At 30.6% G+C, this 21,984-nt stretch overlaps 1 protein-coding gene across 1 annotated transcript in view; it reads left to right on the forward strand.

The window, feature by feature from the left end:
* The first annotated feature begins 7,695 nt into the window (after positions 1 to 7,695).
* LOC105846973 (caspase-7) overlaps positions 7,696 to 21,984 on the forward strand; it is a 79,101-nt gene continuing 64,812 nt past the window's right edge. The window contains exon 1 of the mRNA XM_065790784.1: positions 7,696 to 7,877. Coding sequence (XP_065646856.1) covers positions 7,754 to 7,877 — 124 coding nt within the window. The 5' untranslated portion in view covers positions 7,696 to 7,753. The remainder of the gene's footprint in view (positions 7,878 to 21,984) is intronic.

The raw sequence follows: 21,984 nt of genomic DNA on the forward strand, positions 1-21,984 counted from the left end.
CGTATGGCCTTCTTTGATGGTGAGGCTGAAGAATTGGAATTTCAGGGAAGTTATAAATTCAAAATTGAAACATACCTTCCTGTTATTGATTCACTAACATCAAATTTAGAAAAAAGAACATCAACATATGAGAAGATCAATGACAATTTCGGATTTCTAGTAAACATTCAAACAATTGCCAATGTTGAACTAAAAGACCATTGTTCAAACCTAGCACAAATTTATAAGAAGGACATAAATGAAAACGAACTTTTTTTTGAGTGCCAGCAATTTAAATATTACATTTCAAAAGATGAACATTTATTTACAGAATTTTACTCAACATTAAAAAGAGACCACTTGGAATCAACTTTTCCAAATATTGAAATTTCCCTTAGAATTTTTCTGTCAATGATGGTCTCAAATATCACTGGCAAGCGATCATTTTCAAAACTAAAACTTATAAAAAATGAACTCCGCTCAACCATGCTGCAAGAAAGATTGAACTGTTTGTCGTTAATGTCAATTGAATCAGATGTTCTTTTAACCATTGATTTTGATGATATTATTAAAGAATTTTCAAGAAAAAAATCACGTAAACGTCACATGTAAATTTTATCATTGCTTTAATAAATGTTTCCTATTTTAGTATTTGATTTAATTTTTTTACTAAGGAAAAAGGGGGCCCCCAAATTAAGTCTAGCCTAGGGCCCCCGATGGCCTTAAGACGGCCCTGATTATACTCCTTTATTAATGAGAGAGAATTTAAAACGCAAAATTTGCGATGGAATTGGCAAAAAGTTACAGACTGTTGAATCTAAACATCAAGATTGTAATCTTTTGCAAGGAAAAATAAAAAATAAATCTATGCTAGTTTCTAGTCAATCATCTACATCTTTATCCAATTTTAGTAAAATTACTTTTTGTATACCATTTTCTTTACCCTCCAATAATTACGATATTGGTTATTTGGTTTCTAACTATACTAGTTATTCAAATGTTGCAAAAACCTTAAATAATTCTGAACTTCAAAATTTAGTTCAATCTGTTTTTGTTCCTAGTAAGAAATTTATTTTTCCTAAAAATAAAAATGGACGAAGTTTTCAATTTATATGGATAGAAAAATTTCAATGGCTTACATACTCAAAAGGTTTACATGTAAAAACTGCTCAAGTTTTATTTTCATTATCATCAATTTGTTCTTGTAAAACAGAATCAATAGACATAATATCTCAAAAAATAGTTCAATCACAGATTTCCAAAAATCGACAGTTATTGCAACCTATTATTGAAACAATTATTCTTTGTAGGCGTCTTGCGCTTTCTTTATATGGGCATAGAGACGACTCTAAGTTTCATCCTGTTTATCAGCAAGGTTGAAAAGAATGAAGATGGGTTTACAATTTTTTTTTAGCTAACTGGAATACTAGAATGTGACACTAAATATATTTATATAACTCCATATTGATTGTTTTTTTGTTTTGTTTTTAGGTGCCCTTAGTTGTAACAGTCTTATCACAGAGCGTAGCTGAAGAGGATTTACTAGGAAATTCGTGCCTCCTTCTTTACCAAAGCTTTCTTTGAACCAGGGATATCTTGCTTCTGAAACATGCAACTATTACATCACGGCTGTTCATTATAATATTATAATACCTAATGTAAAGAATTTTTTAAATAACAAATATATAAATTTGAAACAGTTATGTGTAATCGTATAACTTTATATTGGGGTATCAGCCAGGATCCAGGGGGGATGGGCCCCCTACACCATAATCTTAAAGTCCTAAATGTTCTTAGAATTCAGAACATTTAGAATTAGAATTTTTTTTTGGACGTACCCAAATAATTTTCTGCATCCGCCCCTGATATATTTAATATATATATATATACATATATATATATATATATATATATATATATATATATATATATATATATATATATATATATATATATATATATATATATATATATACATATAATATATATATATATATATATATATATATATATATATATATATATATATATATATATATATATATATATATATATATATATATATATATATATATATATATATATATACACACATTTATATACAGTTAAATTATAAATAATATAAGTATATATATATCTTATAAAATAACAAGAAATAATTTATTGTATTCATTAACCAATATCACAGGTTATTTTATTGCATCAATTTTTAGTTTATATTTAAATGAATGATTTTTCAAGTCACCAATATATATTAAAATAATAAATCATATATTTTTAACTTAAATAATTTAAATAAAATATAGTAAGAATATGTACTATTTGATACTTTTAAAATAATTAATATCTATAATCCCCTAATTTATAACTATAAAAGTTTGTTATAAATCAATTACTTTATTTTTCAGTGTATATATACTTTACACTGTATAGACCTTAACTAGATCATTGTATGTCGAAGCTTATAAACGCTTGTTTTGAACCACGTTGTTTGTTTTGAACTACCCCAGCAAATAATTGTTTTAGTGGATTTGCACAACTACAGCGGTCCACTCAAAATGGTTATATAGGTCAACTGTAAACCCGCTATAGCATGTTTGCTGGGGCGGTGTACGCATGCTCTGGCTTTATGTTGGTAAAACAACAGCGTAACTCAATGTACTTACCTGGGCTGGCATACCATTTTAAAAACGTTTTGACAACTAAGCGTTTTGCAACTCTTCAGCCGGCAGCGGCAAGTTAACAAAAAATGGCATAGCAGACTTTCCACGTTTTTGCAACGGCGGTAAGCCGCATTAGGTTTTACAGTGGACCAGAATCGGCATGACGGCAGCGGCTTCACGCATCACGGTTCAATCAAAGCATGTTTGTTGGGTATATATAAACAAATATGTTTTATGTTTATGTATATTGTATATTACATCCAAGTGGAAAATTGAAACTTTAATTTTAGATTTGCTCCTTTCTTGCAAATTTTTGATTGCTAAAGTAACGTCATCTGCTTCTAAAACCTTTATAAATGATAGATAAGGCTTTTTTGTAAATCGTTAAGGCCACAATTTTTTTCCGTATGTGAAGTCATTTGTGTCAAAAAAAACTAGAAAAACATACTAGAAATTCTATTAAAATGATGCCTCCTATTAAAGATATATGGAATATATTTTTATGGGATGTATTCTAATAATGACAAAAACTATTTATTTATTACTATAGTAATATTTTTTTTTTTGTTCTTTATTACAGTGTTTAAGATACAAATACAAAAATACAAGAGAAAATTTCCAAGTGAAGATATCGTAAAAATAAATAAACAAAAAACGCGGATACTCAAAGAAGACCATTAGGTCTTGTCACAGAAAACAGCTGACGAAGAACTTGAAACTTAACATTTATACAAAGTATAAAAGTCGTTACTCAAATAAATTAAATCGTTAAGATTATAAAATCCTCTTACAACCAGAAAATATAAATAAATATGAAAACATACAAGTATTTGATTTAATAGATGAAAAGAAAGCGAGAACCGCTCGTAAATTTAAAAATCTCATAAAAATCAAATGCATACATAGTTAAGTGTATAAAGTACAAAAAAATTGATGTGCATTCATATACATATTCAGTTACATCACAGCATAAAAAATAAAAAAGTAAATTATTCAGTGTTCAAAAATACAAAAGTATATCATCAATAGACAAAATGATTTCCTTAAGCTTTTTTTTGAATGAGATGTAACTCCATTCTAAAGAACAATCAAAATGTTTTAAAACTATTTTATTCTAAAGAGAAGCTCCACGAAATGAAATGCTTGATTTTCCAAAATTAATTTGAAAAATGGTTGACGAATTAAATTACCATTTCCTAAGTTGTATTTATTTTCATCTTTTAAGGTGTCTAAATAATGAAAAGAAACTGGGCTGGAGTTAGTTTTACATTTTTAAATAAAACATTTAGCTGATATGTATCAAGAATTTTCATTTCAAATAAGAGAGGCTTGGCATGAGTAAATCTATCTTTAAAATTAATAAGATAAGCAACATGCTTTTGTTGACGATAAAGAGGTCTATGTTTGGATTTATTAGAACTACACCAAGCAATATTTGCATAGTTTAAATGATCATGGATAAAGAAATAATATAATTGAGTTAAGATGCGTTTAATTTAAAGCACTTTTAACTTTAAATAATATTTCTATCCTTTTAGTAACTTTATTACACAAGATTTCTATGTGATATTTACAATTAAGGTTTTCATTAATATACCCAAAAAGTTTGTATTAATAACATTTTTTATTCGAATTTTATCAATAAAAAGTTATGGTAAATCGGAAGGCAGAAATTTTTTTTTTAGAAGCTGGATGAAAAAGTATCTAATTAGTTTTTTCAACATTAAGTGAAAGCTTGTTTATTTTAAACCATTCAGAAATTTTTGTTAATTCGATACTTATATTTTGAAATAATGGTGTAATATTCTTTTCAGATAAAAAGAGGTTAGTGTCATCAGCAAACATGTCAGCGATCAAGTTTGAAGCTTTATGTAAATCATTGATGTAAATGAGAAAGAAAAGGGGCCAAAGTGTAGCAACCAGGGGAACACCACAGGTTATATTTAACAGATTGGATGGGTCAGTTAAATTACTATAAACAAACTGTTTACGGTTGCTAAAATAGAATCTCTGATCCGTGTAATGATATATCTGTACCAGTTTTGTATATTTTAATGCATTTGTGTGCAACATAATTAAGATTAATCTAAAAATGCTAGATAAATCCCTAAGGTAACATGACGTTTACAGGTTTATTTTGCCACACACAGACGTCAATACTTAAAATTTTTGTTGGTACCTTTTAGATTTGCGTTTAATATTATTCTTTAGTTTTTAATCATAATTGTAAAAATGAAGTCTTTTTTAATGACTATGTTTTAGTGGTCTAAGATCTACTTAGTTCCATTTGTATAGCGTTACGTACAAACGTAAGTGTAAACGTCTTTAGCATACATTGAGTTTGCAGGCATTACATGGAATAATCGCGTATAAAATATCTATAAAATGAGAAAACTTTAAAATTTTATCTTAGTTTTTAGAAATCTTTTTTGCTATATTATTACTTTTTTGCTATAAATATATAAGGAAGATTGAAAAAGTTTCAAAATTTATTACGCTAAGTGGTAAGAAATAATCGATGTGGAATAGATATGTATAGAAATGGTAGGTTTGGTAAAGACCCGTATTTTACGAATTCGGAAAGCTAGGATATTCAAGGAAAAAGTATAAAAAAGTTCGGTTTGGAATAGACTTACGAAGACCCGTATTACGGCTCCGATTTCAGCTAATTCCTATAATTTATAATGATATATATGTTTATAAATACACAAAATGTTAGTAAAAAAAAAACAAAATGCCAGTTTTCTGTTAATACATTTTTATTCGTGATATTATATTTCTACTTTTTATATGCGCTATCTAAGACTTACAGCATATTTAAATAAGACATACAACATATTTTGAATAATACTTATAAACTTTATATTGCACTGTATCTGTGGTAAGTCACTGTGTATAAAATATTTGTGTATGGCCTAACTGTCATTCAATCCTGCGCAAACAAAGTTCGCCTGAAGAAGCGAGTGACTAAAAAGAAACTTTTTTGCAATAAAGGCAACTGTAGTTAATAAAGTTTTATTGCCCTAAAAAGAAGACATTCACAAGTTGACTATAAATTTAAATTATACAACTCACTTTAAATTATACAACTCTAGATTTTTTTGTACAAATACAAAGTTTAGCTTTTTCCACAAATTTTTATTTTATATGCTACCGCTTCAAATATACTATTTCTTACTTTTTTGTTTTTAGCAAAAAACTAGAAATCTTTTGGTAACTGTCACTATTTTTTTTATTTAGTAAAGTCCAAATATTATGTAGACCATTAACCTTTGCTACAACTTTAATTTAAGCAAAACATTGCGATTTTAAAAATTTATCAAAAAACCCATGCTTTTTATCATTTTTAGGGACAAGGAGGAGGATTACACTTTTCCAGCTCGCACACATACATTTGGCTCAAGTGAACCCAACAATAGGAACCTTAAGTTATATATTTGAGTTATTTAGGAGGACTGAAACATTTGCATAGCTCATTGATTGGAATGGCAAGGCCTACCTATGAATGAGTCGAGTTCTCTTTAAACTTGTCCAAAGTAACCAAAAATATTCAGCATAAAAAACCATCATCACCACCTAACTGTTTTAATATATCTATTACAAATATTCGTTGTCTTCAAAGTAACCTTCCATCAGTTAAATATTATGTTTTGCAAAGTTCACCAGATTTGCTTGCTCTTTTGAGACTATTTTAAGTTCAACTAAAGGCGAGGACTGCAAATCCTACCCAGAAAGAAAGAGGGATGGGCGCTATAAGGGCGGAAAAGGGGTTGGAAATAGATTGAGGTGTGAGATTTTAGCTATTAAAAGTTACAACATTCATCCATATTAAATTTTTTTTTTTAACTTGAATATGAATAGATAAAATAATGGTACTCTTCAAAAGTTCATGCTAGTTTACAAGATAATTCAGTAATACACAATAAATATATAAGCAATGCTAATAATAATGATAATAATAATAATAATAGTAAAAATAATAATAACAATAGTAATAATTATAATAATGTGACGAATTTTATTATGATAAATGGTTCATAACACTTCTTTTAACTTACTTAAAATTAAAAAAAAAAATTAAAACCTATTGTTTGGAAAGTTTTAGAAACTTGTCGCAAAATAGTGAACGCACATAAGAGAAAAAAGGCTCGAATCGACACCATTTGTCCTGAAGTGATGTAGCTTTGAATGTTAATTTTTGCATCGAATCTTGATGACAACTTTATACAATTGAAAACTTGCAAAAGAACATAGATAAGTGCCACTTGCGGAGAATCATAAGTTTCAAGAATTCGTTCAAATGCCACGTGTTTTGACCATTGTATTCCACCAATTTTTTGCAGTCTTTTAAGTTTTTGCAGATCCAAGTACTTTGTCCAGTGAGAATATCTGTCAAGATATTCATTCGTTTGCAAGAATCGCTTAAGTAACTTTATGTACGCTGCAAGAGACCAACTAACTTTTTGACAGCTTGTATGTTTTCCGCAATATCTGTTGTGGACAAACGCAAGGCGTGCGCGTAAAAAACATGCATACAGCATTTGATGAAACGTTGTTCATGTATAGTTGAATTCCATGATACTTGCCACGCATGTTTGCTAATCCATTAAAGGATTCGCCTACAGTTCTTTCCAATTTTATATCATTGCGTTCAAGCTCTGATTTCAATAGTTGATATAGTCCTGCACCTGTTGCATTTACAATAGTTTTTACAGAAAATAATTTCTCTTCCACTTCCTCTCCATATACATACCGCAAGATCATCGTCGCCTAATCAATCACCGCGGTATCTTAATTAAAAGTTTGTTTAAATTAAAAATTAATTAAAAGTTGTCAAAATTCTCCAAGGAGTAATTTGTCACTTTTTGAAAGTACGAACTAAGTGGCTGTCAAATTTTTTTTTTTTAACTAGGGTTTTAAGAAAAAGCTAGCATTCTGAGGTCCTTTCTTTTGTAATACGACTTTGGCACACCAGAAAAACCACCCGATCAAATTAAATAACTGGAGACAAACTATCCGTATCTTCAATCGGAATTTAAATAGCTTAGATGGTCAGTAGAAAATATTCGGATAACAAGTTTTGATAATAAAAACATTTGCTCGATTTAGTAATGGCGTTAGCTTCTGATTCTGCTATTTCTTCTTCTTTTAGAATGTTTATAGCAAAGTTAACAGATGAGCTAACCGTGTCTGATCTTAGGAAATTAAAGTTTCTTTTGAAAGAAAATTTACCTGGTAAGGTGATAACAGTTTAATCTTCAAATATTTTAATTTTAAGATAATATGCAATTTACGACTTCTTTCTCAATATTATATTGAATGTGAACAGCAGGACGTTTTTTCTTAACTGGCATTTATTTCACTTTAGCATTATATTTTAATGTAATATTTTATTAATAAAAACTAAATAAAATTTATTGTTTGAAATCAAAATTTCGGGTATAGGAGGAAAATAGGTAATTAAAACTTAATCCAATTAAAAATTGCAAACTGCAATTTTTAAATGGATTACTAAATTGTTTAATATCATAAGAAAGGGCTTTAATGCAGTATTTTAGGTGTGAAAAAATTATTTATATTGATTAATTCTACAAAAATTTTTAGATTCCTTTTTTTTTTGATGTATGAATTTGTTTAAGAAAATGTGACCTTAAAAGTGTTAATTCTTATCAAAGTTTATACAACTCTGAATAAAGATAAAAAATCTTTAAAAGAAAAATCCTTAAATGTTCATGGCATATAAGTTGGGCAAGAGAACCATCTACTACATATGTTTAAAATATATTAAAAAATGGAGATTTGTAATGAAATTGTTAATTTCTTAAATTCGTTTATTAGATTTTACCATGCCTTTATTAAATATAGTCTACCAGTCTGCCATTAAATATAATTAAGATACCTTGAATTGTATACATAGAAGTCTATCAGATAGTAATAGCGTACCTTTCTCCCCCATTTGGTGGGAGTTTTTTGATCTGATTTGTGTTTTTGCATGCCTACTTTGTATTCCAGTAGTATTCCTATATACTATAGAGAAAATGTGTCAGTAAAAACAAAAATAGAATTAGTATATATCAGATGCCATAGGTGCACCTGTTACTTTAAAAACATTTATATATTAAACAAATTATAGTATTGTTATATATATTTTCAACCCTCGGAATTAGGGTCGGCATTCAGTAATGCCGACCTAACTGCCGACCTTGAAGTGTTTCAGGTTGGCAAAAATTTGCTGACCTCGTTTCTATGTTTTATGGTACGACCTTTGTATCAAATTTTTTTTGCTGACCTAATGCCGACCTTTAAAAGATTGAGGTCAGGAAATTATTGCTGACTTCATTTTTCCTAATTCCTAGGTTTGTATTTTATATATATATAACAATATTATTTTGGTTAAGATATAGAGTAAAACAGGGTCAAATGGAATAGTTATGGATTTTAATTATCTATTTTTTACAGAAAAAAGATTTTTAATTTACCATACCAAAGCATATCAAAGTGAAAATTCAAGTTGCAAGGTTTGACATGCATACCAAAGTCAAACCTTGCAACTTGAATTTTTACACTGGTACCATTCCATATTTTGACTTGCCAAAGCTTCGCCTTAAACTTTTCGGCACTTTTTACACTTAAATTGGTTTGCAGCTAATATTTTCGTTGTTACTTGGTTTATTTGCTGTTTGCCATTAGAGCTAAGCTTATATTGTTTTTTTGCTTGCTTTGTTGTTTTTTTGCTCTCAGCATCTTTTAACATTTCAAGTATTTCAAGTTTGTTGAAACACTCCCCTTTAAATCTTAGCATATCTACATTTTTTCTTTTTTTCGTATCGATGTGTCGGATATGAAACATTCATTGCAAAGCTGCAACAAATGTTTCGTATGTGATTACATCAAAAAAAAATTGTGATTGGGCTGATTGCAGTTGTTTTTTAACCTCTTTTTGAATTTCCTTTTGAATAGCCGTAGTTACTATATATTAATATTGAAGGTTGATTGCAGACAGAGTGACTTTGAGGTGACTTTGGAGCTGATGCTATGTGACATTAGCTATTCTAGATGTTGGTGTAGATTCAGAGGGCAGTGGTTGAGATGTGTGGTTGAGGTGTAGTTCCTGGTGCTAGTATTGGTGATAGTACTATCGTAGATTCTGGTTGTTAAGATGATGAAAGTTCAGGTTCAGATGTTCTTGTTGCAAACGTATTAGTAATTTGCAACTTTGACTGATAGATTTTATTGATGTTGAGTGGAAACAAGACTGTATTCTGAAACTCAGTGGCTATTTGGGTACCTATAAAAACTTCACCAGAGCTGAAAATTTTTTTTTGAAGGCGACTAAAATATTCTTTTGATAAGTTGCTGAACTTTGTCTCTGCATAAAACCGTTGAACTAATTTGCGATAAACTCTTTTGACATGGCAATGAACACTGACATCTAGTGGCTGAAAAATTTATGACGAGTGAGCTCGTAAGCAGATTTACATGATATTGTTTTCGATGCAAATATGAACAACCTGATAAGTGACATGGAGCAAGGCGATTACCAGCAGCATTTATGCAATTTCCAGCTGTATGATGGATTTTTTCAATGCCAACCAATATCAATGGTTGTTTTGCACCACACCGCAAACTACATTTTGCTTACCTTAAATCTCAACCTATAAAAAGATTTATAGGTGGAGATTTATTGGTCACTTGAAATTTATTAAGAAAAAAGCTGCATTTAAGAAGTGAGCTATTGTTTCACTTATTATTAACATATTTTATCCAACCCCACAATTCTCCTTTTCCTTTTTTTACTCATAACTTTTTTTCCAAAATAGTAAATTTAATTTTGAAAAAAGATTCTTGATCAGCATAAAAAGTTATACCAGAAAACTTTTTAAGTTCAATAATATCAAATCTAACTTCCAAGATTTCATAAGTTTATTTTTCAAGATGATAAAATTAATCTTATTATGCCTACAAAAACTTAAAAATTTATAACAAGTTTCTTTTCATCAAAAATAAAATTTGATATCATCTTACTCAGAAAAGTATTCTTTACAATGTAATTTTAAAATATTTCCGAAAAGATTATCCAGTAATCAATGAAGAGCAAAAGAATAAACATTGTCATAACTATTTCATTTTACCAGCTATTTCATTTTATCCTGTTTTACTCTTTAGTAGGAAATTACAATATCATAAAGTCTCCCTCATACCTATTTTCAAAACTTGATGGCTCTGTAATAATTGCACCATCCAAGTGAATAACACGGTCAAAATTTTAATTTTACATATCTGAATACATACAATTTTCTGTCAAAATTAAGAAACTTTTCACGGATAACAAATAGACAATAAAGGAAAAAAGGTTCAAGAGAAAAATTTTTATTTTCAAACCCTCTCTGCAGCAATTTTTTCTTGAAAAAAAGTATTTATATAAAATGCCTAACTCATTTAAAAAAAAAAAACTTAATCCAAAACTTAATATATGAAAAGGCTATATATAATATAAACTTCATCATATATATGTATATATATATATATATATATATATATATATATATATATATATATATATATATATATATATATATATATATATATATATATATATACATATTTATATATATGGGTTATTCCATACAAAATCATCTACTTTTTCAAAAGTGCCCCAGGGTACCACCTCAAATTAGCTTCAAATTTTGACCAAACCGTTCTAAAGTTATAATTGAATTAATATTGACCAAACTCGTAAAAATTTGAGTATCTGGAGCTTACAGTAGACTTTTTCAGTTTTTACCAGATCATAACTTTTTAAATAAAATAGATGATCACCTGAAATTTTTTAGAGTAATAGTTTTTCACCCAAATTATCTATTTCTGTAGGTGTTTTTAACTGATTTTAAACAGTTTTTAAGTTCTTGTACCTCAAAATTGCTAAATAACGCAATATTAGAAAAATTTTGAAACTTTAATGTGCTACAATTCAATACCAACAGACAAGCTATGCCAATTTTTTGTTACTTTTGTGTTCTTAGAGTAACCACTTGTTGAACAAATTAAAATTATGTATTTAAAGTTTTATTTAGCACTTGCAGCAGTCTTTTAAGATATCACTTTTTAAAAAAAATACGATAAATTACATTCACTTTGTAGGCATAGAAAGTAGCGTAGACATTTAAAATAAATTCTGAAACTTTTTAATGGCAAGGTTCTATATATAGACAATCACCAAAACAAATTAAAGACTTATACTATCTTATGGCATAATTTTAGCATTTTGAGTGCAATGCTTTTTTAGTTTCAAAGAATACCTAATAGCGCAAGTTATATTATACTTCAAAAAAATAAAAAAAGGCTTAAAGAAGAAGTGCATTTACATGTGTACACACAAGTACACTAATTTCTCTCTGATTTACATAACTCTTAATACTTTCATAATCATTATTAGCAAGTTAGTAGTCACGACCACTTCTACCCTTAATGGATGGGGCACTTATTTGACATAATATTATGTCAAATGGAACCCAACATTGACTTGATTGTGCATCATTAGTCCATTTTAAATTTAATTTGTTTCTATGTATGAATTTTACATTAACATCTTAGTTTTTATTACAAATCTCAAGTACAAGCCCTATGTACCGTTCATCATCACAAAAGCATGCAATATATTTACCAGGTTGAAAGTTTGAAGGATCTTTTTTTGCCAAGTTAATATTCAGCAAATGGGTATCATAGATAGTATTGCTAGATATCTTCCATAAAAATAATTTTACTCCACCTGGTACTAAACTGTGATAGCTTTTTGTGCCTGGGGCTTTGCTCATCTCTTTATATTGTTTCTTTAGGTTAAAATAAGTTTCAGGATTATTGATATTATCACTTGAAATGTAAAATAATTTAACACCTTTAATGTTTTTTTCAGCCTATGTAAACAGTTCATTTGGTATGAGAATCTGGTTTGCATTTGCTGCTTGTAGACTCGCTTTTGCTGCTTCTCTTTTTGTAGTTCCTCCTTTTTCTTTTTTTTTTTTTTTTTTTTTGTTATATACCTCCCCAATGCCAAGAAGGCCACTACAGATGTGGCAGGCTTGGTTGGAAGCGGGAGCAATCGCTCTCGATTACTGACCATGGAAATAATATTTAGTTGCAAAAAACTGGCCAGGTTTCGTAGTCGTTTTGAGATAGATTAACTTGAACATTCTCAAAACATCTTGGTGCGGAAGAATAAAAAAAATATTCGCAATCACTAAAAACCTGCCATATCAATGAACAAACTAATTCTATTGGTTCAAAAAATTAAAAATTAAAAAGACTAAGCAAAATAAAGTTCTAGAGTTTTCTGTTGAATTGTTTTTAAAATAGTATTATTCGAAATTTGTTGAGTTTAGATATTTCTCGCCTAAATTGTTTTAAGAATATACTATCAAATGAACTATTTCTTTAATACTATGGCTCATTCTCGGAGCCACATCTGCAATGCCGTAAATCTTTTAAACTAATATTATTTGTTTACAAAAATAAATGTTTTGAATATATATTTTTTAAATTGTCAAAGTTTTTGAAAGTTTATTGTGCATTATTAATTTTTATTAGCATATTCTTATTTTTTATTTAAAAAGTATGTATTTTTTATATTTTTTTTATTTAAAAAGTATGTAATTTTGTGTATCTGTTTTTTATTCTAATATAATTTTTTAAAGCAATTTTTGCAATTTATTTTGTAAACAAAATGACTTTCAACAATAATTGCATTTTCAATGAAATTGTTAATAATCATCGAAGTTAATAAAACTAATTCATTATCAGCGATAATTTGAAGCAGTTCCGCTTCCTCTTAATAAAGTATTTTTAGCCTTTGTAGTTGATTTCTATCTAGTTGATTTAATTTCTACAGTAACTCAATGATTTAATTATTTGATTTGTTCACCTTACTGAGAAGAATTGTTTCAAATATGTTAAATTTTCACATGAAATTATTATCAAAAAAATTAACTTTTCTATTTATAAAATAATTTAGCATAAATAAAACTAAAGCTAGCCTTGGTTTTATCTTGTCTAGAATCTTGTTAGACTTTTTGGGGCCGGGGGCTATTTTTATATTGGAGGCTTTTTTATGTGCCACAGCATAAAAATGATTAAAAAAAAAGTCTTCTTGACTATTTCGGGGCCCCTATTTAATCCAGTAATGGAAATAAGACATGAGTATATAAATAAAAATTATATAAAACTCTTTAATAATTAAAAGAACATTTATTTTCTTATTAGAAATTATAAAAGTGATGTTTTGAAAATATTTGTTCTAAAGGTAATTTATTTTGCTTTAAGTTTTTTCGCATTAAAAGTTATTTTCTGTTTCTAGTTTATTATTTTTGTAATTGTCTCTTATTGGTCCAATTAATCTTTTTTGCGCTTTTTTAATTTTTTTTTAAATGTTCTTAAAATGAATAAAAAAACTGGCCAGTTTTTTGCAACTGAATATTATTCCCGTGGTCAGTTATCGAGAGCAATCGCTCCCGCTTCCCAACCAAGCCTAATGTGGAGGCTACTTGTGGTTATAACCCTCTCCCAACTCTATAACTCCAAAACACGAACCTAGACAAACAAGTCAGCTGCGTGGAGAAACAATTTAATTGGCAAAAATGCTACATCACTTCTTTGCTACATCCCATGGCAAAAGTCTATTTGATTCCATCACATAGACTTTTGCCATGGGATGTAGCAAAGAAGTGGTGCTCAGCATTTATGGTAATCTTCAAGATGGTACATGTGTTTATCTAATGTTCTTTTTGCCTCTGATAAGTAGGAGGATTGTGCTTCTTTGATAAAGTGGTGGTGACAAAAATCATACAAAGTTTCACTTAGAGTTTCAATAAACTCAATAATGCTTGTTTGGACTGTGTCAAGTGCAGTTCAGTCAGGTTACACACATTGTTTGTATATGATATGATCATCAAAATCATTATTTTCAAACACATTTTCCAAGTAAGTCTTTAAATTTACTTTACCAGGAGAGTTGGAACATCCAACTTCGACTATATATATATTACAAACACATACTTTCATCAAATCTTTGTAATATGTTAAATGGCCCTTCGGTAAAGCAGCTCACATCAACTTAGTTTTTTGATGATAAGAACATACGCAAACTGAGCGACTCACACTACTGTCAACTGTAATGTACCACTTTGGCTTAAGTTCACAGAACTTGCTGAATCCAACTTTGTGTTTAGGGTATAACTTCTTAAACTCAAGATAAAGTTTTTGTAATTGAACTAATATTAAACGTTTTTGTTTATGAATTTTTACATTACTTATACTCACAGAAACAAAGTCTTTTTTTCCTGGACATTGTCTTGTAAACCCTTCGGATTCATAAATTTCAATGACTTTTTGTTTAACAATATCTTCCAAAGGCTGTCCTATTTTAGCCTCAGGTTTAGCAAGTATTCCTATTTCATTTTTTCAACTTTTGAGCTTTTTTAACAATATGTTCTGAAACTGAAAATGTTTTTCAAATTTTTTTAATGGACCAACTATCAAGAGTTAGTCTTAGTAGTTGAAGTTTTCTTCCTTCAAACTTAATTTCATTTTATTTTTAAATTGCATCAAACAGTGTATCTAAATCATTACAGTTTAAACACTTTTGCTCTTTTTCTGATACTATATCTTTTGGGTCTATATCCATTGCTGACGCTACTAGGTTTGTCATACTTGTTGAGATTTTTTTAGCTTTTTGCTTTCTATATCCTAATTTTTTGCATCTTCTTACATTTTTGAGTAGAGATATTTCTAATAAAGACACACTATTGGAGATATTTCTAATAAAGATACACTTAATAAAGACACACTAGTGGAGATATTTCTAATGAAGACACACTAAGACATACAACTCAAGTCCTCTTCAGCAGCTTCATCTTGACTACTTTCTGCAATTTTTTCAAGTTTGAAATCGTTCTTTTTCTTTTTTTTTAAACATCTTCGCTTCCAACAAGACTGCAAGCAGCCACTAATTAAAGTTGGAAGTTACTGAAAGAGAAAAGATAAAAATTGTAGAGCAAGATAACGATTGACAGACACCTTAAAAGATTGCAAATTATATGAATCAGGAAAGCAAGATTAAGGAAGCCAATTCCAAAGAAATGATGTTCAAGGAAAAAAACTAGAGGAACAACAGTTTCTGGAGCACTTAAAAACAATCACAGAAAAAGGATGAGACTTGATTTAATGATGAGTAACAGGAGAATGAATTTTAGTAAATGGCACAAGAGACACTAGCTCTCTAGAGCTGTGCCCATTATAGTATTTGTAGAAAAGAGAAAGAAAAGCAACATTAAGACGATGTGATAATTGTTAGAGGTTGGTTTCAAGAGCAGGTCCAACTATGTTTACAATACATTTTTGCACCTTGTCTAAAAAAAAAGGGCATCATTTGATGATCTGCCCCAGATATGGCAACAGTATTCCATACAAGGCCGGATATGATATTTATAGAGACAGAGAATAGAATCTAGAGTTAAAAAGTGTTGAGCTCGATAAAAAGATGCAACCTTAGCAGATGCTAATTTTGCAATGGATTTGATATACGGTTCCCAAGAAAGATCGGAAGTGAGAGTTAATCCTTGAAGATAAAGGGTAGATGTCTCATCAAGTACATTACCAATCTTAAATATAGGAATTTCTAAATTGTTGCAATAACGATTGGCTGAAGAAAATTGAGTTTTATCTGAACTGAAGTTCACCAACCACTGTGAGCCCCATGCTGCAGCAGAAATGAGATCCTTTTAAAGCTCAAATGCCCTCTCCAAGCAATCAGAGAGTGTTGGCTTCTTAAAACGACAAGAATAAATGGTAGTATCGTCAGCAAACAATGCTACCTTAGATGTGAGAATATCTGGAAGATAATTAATGTAATTTAAAAAGAATAAAGACACAAGGATAGAACCTTGAGAAACCCCTGAAGTTACAGAATAAGAAGAAGAGTGTTGTCCATCGAGGATAACTTTTATGCCACAATTGGAAAGATAGGATTCAATAATATTAAAGCTGTTGCCAGATACACCACAAAAAGAAAGCTTATGGAGAAGACCAGCATGCCAAACTTTATCAAAAGCTTTTGAAATGTCAAGAGCGATGGCCTTAACCTCTCCACCTTTATCTAATGCACAATAAAACCTATCAATTATAACTGTAAGCAAATTAGCTGTAGAACAAGATGATCAAAATTTATATTGATGATCAGAAAGTAAGTTATTAGATTCAAGATGAAAGATTAAGTGTTAGTTAATTAAAGATTCCAAAACCTGCTTATGATAGGAAGAAGAATAATGAGATGGTAGTTAGGCGAATCAGATCGTTCTCCAGAATTTTTGAAAATAGAAATAACAGATGCCGCTTTCCAGAAGGCTAGAAGACAAGACTGATAAGCACTTGTTATAAAGTTTTGAAAGTATAGACAACACCTCCAGAGAGCACTTCTGCTATAACAATTATGTTGTCTGGACCGCAAGCTGTAGAAGAGTCTAAGCAGGAAATCACTTTAGATACAGAAGCTGGAGTGATATAAATGTCAAACAATGGATTAACCTGTTTGTTGGCAATATCAGGTAGAACGCAACTAGTGGAATCAAGAGATGATATTGATGTAAAGTTCGTAGCAAACAGTTCAGCTTTGTCTTTAGGTGAGGTGACAAAGTCTGAACCATACAAGAGAGGTGGAATTACAGATTTGCCCTTATTGATACTATTAAAGATTCTCCAGAAGTCGCGAGAGCCTAATTTTTGTGATAAAATACAAGATTTCATGACCTGAGAATAGCGGGCTTTGGCGTTTGACAAAACCTTTTTACAATGATTTCTAGCAATAGTTAACAGATGTCTGTTTTCTGCAGAATTGCAGCAGCACAATGTGAGAAAAACCATGGAGGAGAGGGAGGCTTGACCTGGAATTGTCAAGAAGTAAAAAAAGATTCCACGCTAGCCTGAATCCACAAAGTTATGTATGAAGCACATTTGTCAACAGGAGGACAAAAGATTTCTACCCAAGGAGCATCACGAAGAAAATCACAGAATGAATCCCAGTCAGCTTTAAGGTAACTGTAAGAGGTACGATGATAGGGGATTCAGATGAAGAAGAAGAATGAGATAATAGTTTTAGAGAGATCAAACTGTGATCAGAAGCACTTAAATGTGGAGAAACTGAGCACTGACTAGGATCAGAAACAAGACATAAGTTGAGTAGAGAAGGTAAATGATTCAGGTTGTTTGGAAAGCGATTTGGAAAGTTGACTATTTGAGTTATTGATTGAGAAAAGCAAATGTTGTGGGCTTTCAAGGCTGCAGAGTCACTGATACTGATATAATGGCCAAGCCATTAACATCACCGACAAAAACAGTATTGGCTGATGGGTAAAGAGAGAGGGCTTGTTCGATATGATCAGAAATAACATCAAAAAGTGTTCAGTCTTGAGATTAAGAGGAATGATATAGAACAAAGAGAAATGCAATAGAGTGAAGTGGTGCTAAATGAAAACACATGAAAGAATAGTCTGTGATTCAAACCTAGTTTCACGACAAATGGGTGAATTCTTATGAATGTAAATGCCTAGGCCAAGCATGTGACTATTGGAGTCTTTACAAATTAAAGGAAGATAACCATCAACACTAAGATCGCAAGATGAGACAGCTGAACTCAAATTAGTCTCACAAAAAGCAGATAGGTCTTGTGAACTCTGCAAGAGATAAGACTCAACAGAATAAAAGTTACTTTGAAGACGACAAATATTAGTGAATGATAGGTTTAGAGAGTTAGGTGATGATGCTGGTTTTTTGTGTTTTATAGTTTTTGGTACTTTATTCATTTTTAAGTTTATTAAAGAACTTGACTCAAAGCATAGATAGTACTCAGTACACTGCTTAATAGCCCAAGCAATTGTCTCATTACTATTAATAAATCATAAGCCATAACAAAGAGCTCCAAATGTAGCCTTGGCAATGCACACCAAAAGTACAAATAGGGACACCATCTATGCGCCACATGGCACTGTTAATGCTTTGATATTTTTTAGCTGTTGATGGAATCAGCCACTCTGAGAGCTACCACAAAGTTTGGGAAACCTGTCTACCAGTCGGCCTCAGAACCATAAAACTGTGTTTTAGAGCTGTACCCTCATTAGGAGATAATAGAATGAGTTGCCTAGTCATTAAAAAAGAGACACAAGCAAAGCCCATGCAATAATTCAAGTTGATCCAGCATTCAACATCCTATACTTGAAACAATCTATTATAAATATATCTATGCCTGTCTCTTTGATGAAGAAGGGGTCCGAAACTGGTCAATAAATAGAATCTCTTTACCCCATAGATCTTTGCCTAGGAGATGTTCTACAAGACAGTAGTCGGATGCATTTAACTTCTGCCAAAAATGAATATTTTTATTGAGACACTATCTTTTGCCTTTACTTTACCAAGAGCCCCAAGGCAGGGGGTGTTTTAAGTCGGAGTTGGTATCTCCTAGCCTTTGCCTAAAAAGGTGTATCCTACAATGCAGCAGGACATGAAGCAGGTTGTACTGGATTACATGTTACCAGTAGCAGGATAGCCTGACGTGACTGTTAATTCATATAATTTGCAATCTTTTAAGTTGTCCGTCAATTGTTATCTTGCTCTACAATCTTCATCTTTTCTCTTTCAGTAACATCCAACTTTAATTAGTGGCTGCTTGCAGCCTTGTTGGAAGCGAAGATGTTTAAAAAAAAAAAATGTTATTCATACAATCATGTTATAAGATAGAGTATTGGTCTTTAATTTTTTTTTGGTGATTGTCTATATATAGGACCTTGCCATTAAAAAGTTTCAGAATTTATTTTAGAATATATGTCTACGTTATTTTCTTTGCCTACAAAGTGAATGTAATTATCGCATTTTTTTAAAAAAGTGATATTTTAAAAGGCTGCTGCAAGTGCTAAAATAACTTTAAATATGTAATTTTAATTTGTTCCACAAGTGGTTACTCTAAGAACACAAAAGTAACAAAGAACTGGCATAGCTTGTCTGTTGGTATTGAATTGTAGCACATTAAAGTTTCAAAATTTTTTTTAATATTGCGTTATTTAGCATTTTTGAGGAACAAGAACTCAAAAACTGTTTAAAATCAGTCAAAAGCACCTACAAAATAGATAATTTGGGTGAAAACTATTACCCCTAAAAAATTTCAGGTGATCATCTATTTTATTTAAAAAGTTATGATCTGGTAAAAATCAAAAAAATCTACTGTAAGCTGCAGATACTCAAAATTTTCCAAGTTTGGTCAATTATCATACAATTACTTTTGAACGGTTCGGTCAATCAAGCTGAAATTTTCAGGATTGTGTTTTTTCCATAAAAGCTGTAAGTGGTCAAAATTTGAAGCAAATTTGAGGTGATACCCTGGAGATGAATAGGTGATTGGATACGGAGTCACCCATGAACATACACACTGATAGATACAATAAAGTGAAATGTTCATAGATACAATAAAATGAAACGCTCCATAATAATACTAGAGATTATTAACACAGATCTTAATAAAGCATTCAAAACGCGCCTGTCTTTTCTGACTCATTGCTTAGAAGGCTTTGGCTCATGAGATTTACAGTCCTTTTCTTTCTTTTTAAGGATTTCAAGGCTTTCCTTTTGTCATAGGTTGCTTGTGAAGGGGTAGCTTCAAAGTAGGTTTGAGATTGAGAGTCTGGAGATGATGGTATTTCCTCCATGGGCTGATCTTCAATTCCTCCTTGCTGAGGTACCACTTTTGAACAAAAGGTGACAGTCTGGAATAGTTGCCTTTAATGAATATGCACTGACTTGCCAGCTCTGGTGACAAATTGAATCTTTCTCTTATTATGACTTGTCCAGCCTGAGTAAATGCTCTTTCTGAGGATGCAGATGTTGCAGGTATTCCAAGGAATCCTTTTGCCAAATCAGCAAGGAGTGGGAGAAGATGTTCATGTGCCTTCCATCATGCCAAAGGACAGGTATGCTCATCAGCTCTTGGTAAGTCAAAGTAATGGATGAACTCACGTATTAATGGTGGTTTATTCAAGTCATTTGATGAAAAAATATCATTGTCATAGGGCCTTAACTCATTTAGAAACAAATTCTCCACTTCCAAAGCATCATTAGGCAGGGCTTGAACGTCCTCAACTCTCTCTTTCTGGATGCTTGGAGATGTTATGTCTTCATTATTAGTCTGCATTATTGTTGGATGATTTGCCACAAGCTTCTCAACTAAATCATCCTTGAACTTTGTAGTTCCCAAGAAGTGCTCTTTGCAGAAAGGATTCAGTAGTTGCCCATCTGCAAACGGAAAGATTCCACTGCCTTTCAAAGGAAATTTGGCATGCAGATTTTTAAGTACTTCAGAGAAGAATAACTTTGCAGATTCACTGTAGTTTTCCTTGGCAACAAATCTTTCAATAAATCCAAAAAGTATTTTGAGCTTGAGTAATACCTGATGCATCCTTGGTTGGGTGTCACATGACAGCCATTCACTAAAATCTTTGATTTAGCTCAAAACAGGTAGTAATTGTTCAAAAAGTTCCATTTGATCTTCACCTGGTATAGCATCATGGAAATCTACCTTGTCAAACTTCAGCTTTAGAAGAGGGTACTTCATTCTCATTATGGCATGAACGAGTTGAAGATGAATATTCCATCGGGTTTCACAATAGGTTGAAATCTTTAATGGAGATATATTATGAGACATGCACTCATTTTCAAGGAGAGTAATGTAATTTGTAGAGTGATGCATTGATGACAATTCTCTTACTGTTCTGAAAGCTAATTAAAGCAATGGGTCTGATTCAGATGCTTTTCTCAAACAGTTATTTAGCTTGTGATCCATGCACTGCATACTGTTTTCATCCAATGAGCTCAAGTATTTACTTTTCCTAAGCGCTGCTGCCATATTGCTTGCTTGATCCACAACTGCTGCAATGGAGAGATGTTGAAGCCCTTCTTTTTCAACAATTCCATCCACATAAAATGCAATATTTTCTCCTGTGTGTCTGGCACAGAATGGCTGTACCTGGTACACAAAGCTGTTGTACCTGAAGTTTTAAACATGAATTTGTTTAAGCAAACAAAAATTTAAGCAAAGGAGGTAAATTTTTTTGCTATTATACAAACAAACAAAAACTATTGGCTTAGGCCTTTTTTAGATTGTCTGGATTATTTAAGCAAGAAAAATCAAAACTATATCTTAAGCAAGGATTAATAACAATCATAGCCTATCAATTTTAAAACTATATAGCCCTAAACGAGTGCAGTTCCCATAAGTTATAAGTATAGCTATACCACAGCATTGGGTACAAAA

The sequence above is a fragment of the Hydra vulgaris genome, chromosome 02 (genome assembly GCF_038396675.1).
Source record: "Hydra vulgaris chromosome 02, alternate assembly HydraT2T_AEP".
NCBI classification, from domain to species: domain Eukaryota; kingdom Metazoa; phylum Cnidaria; class Hydrozoa; order Anthoathecata; family Hydridae; genus Hydra; species Hydra vulgaris.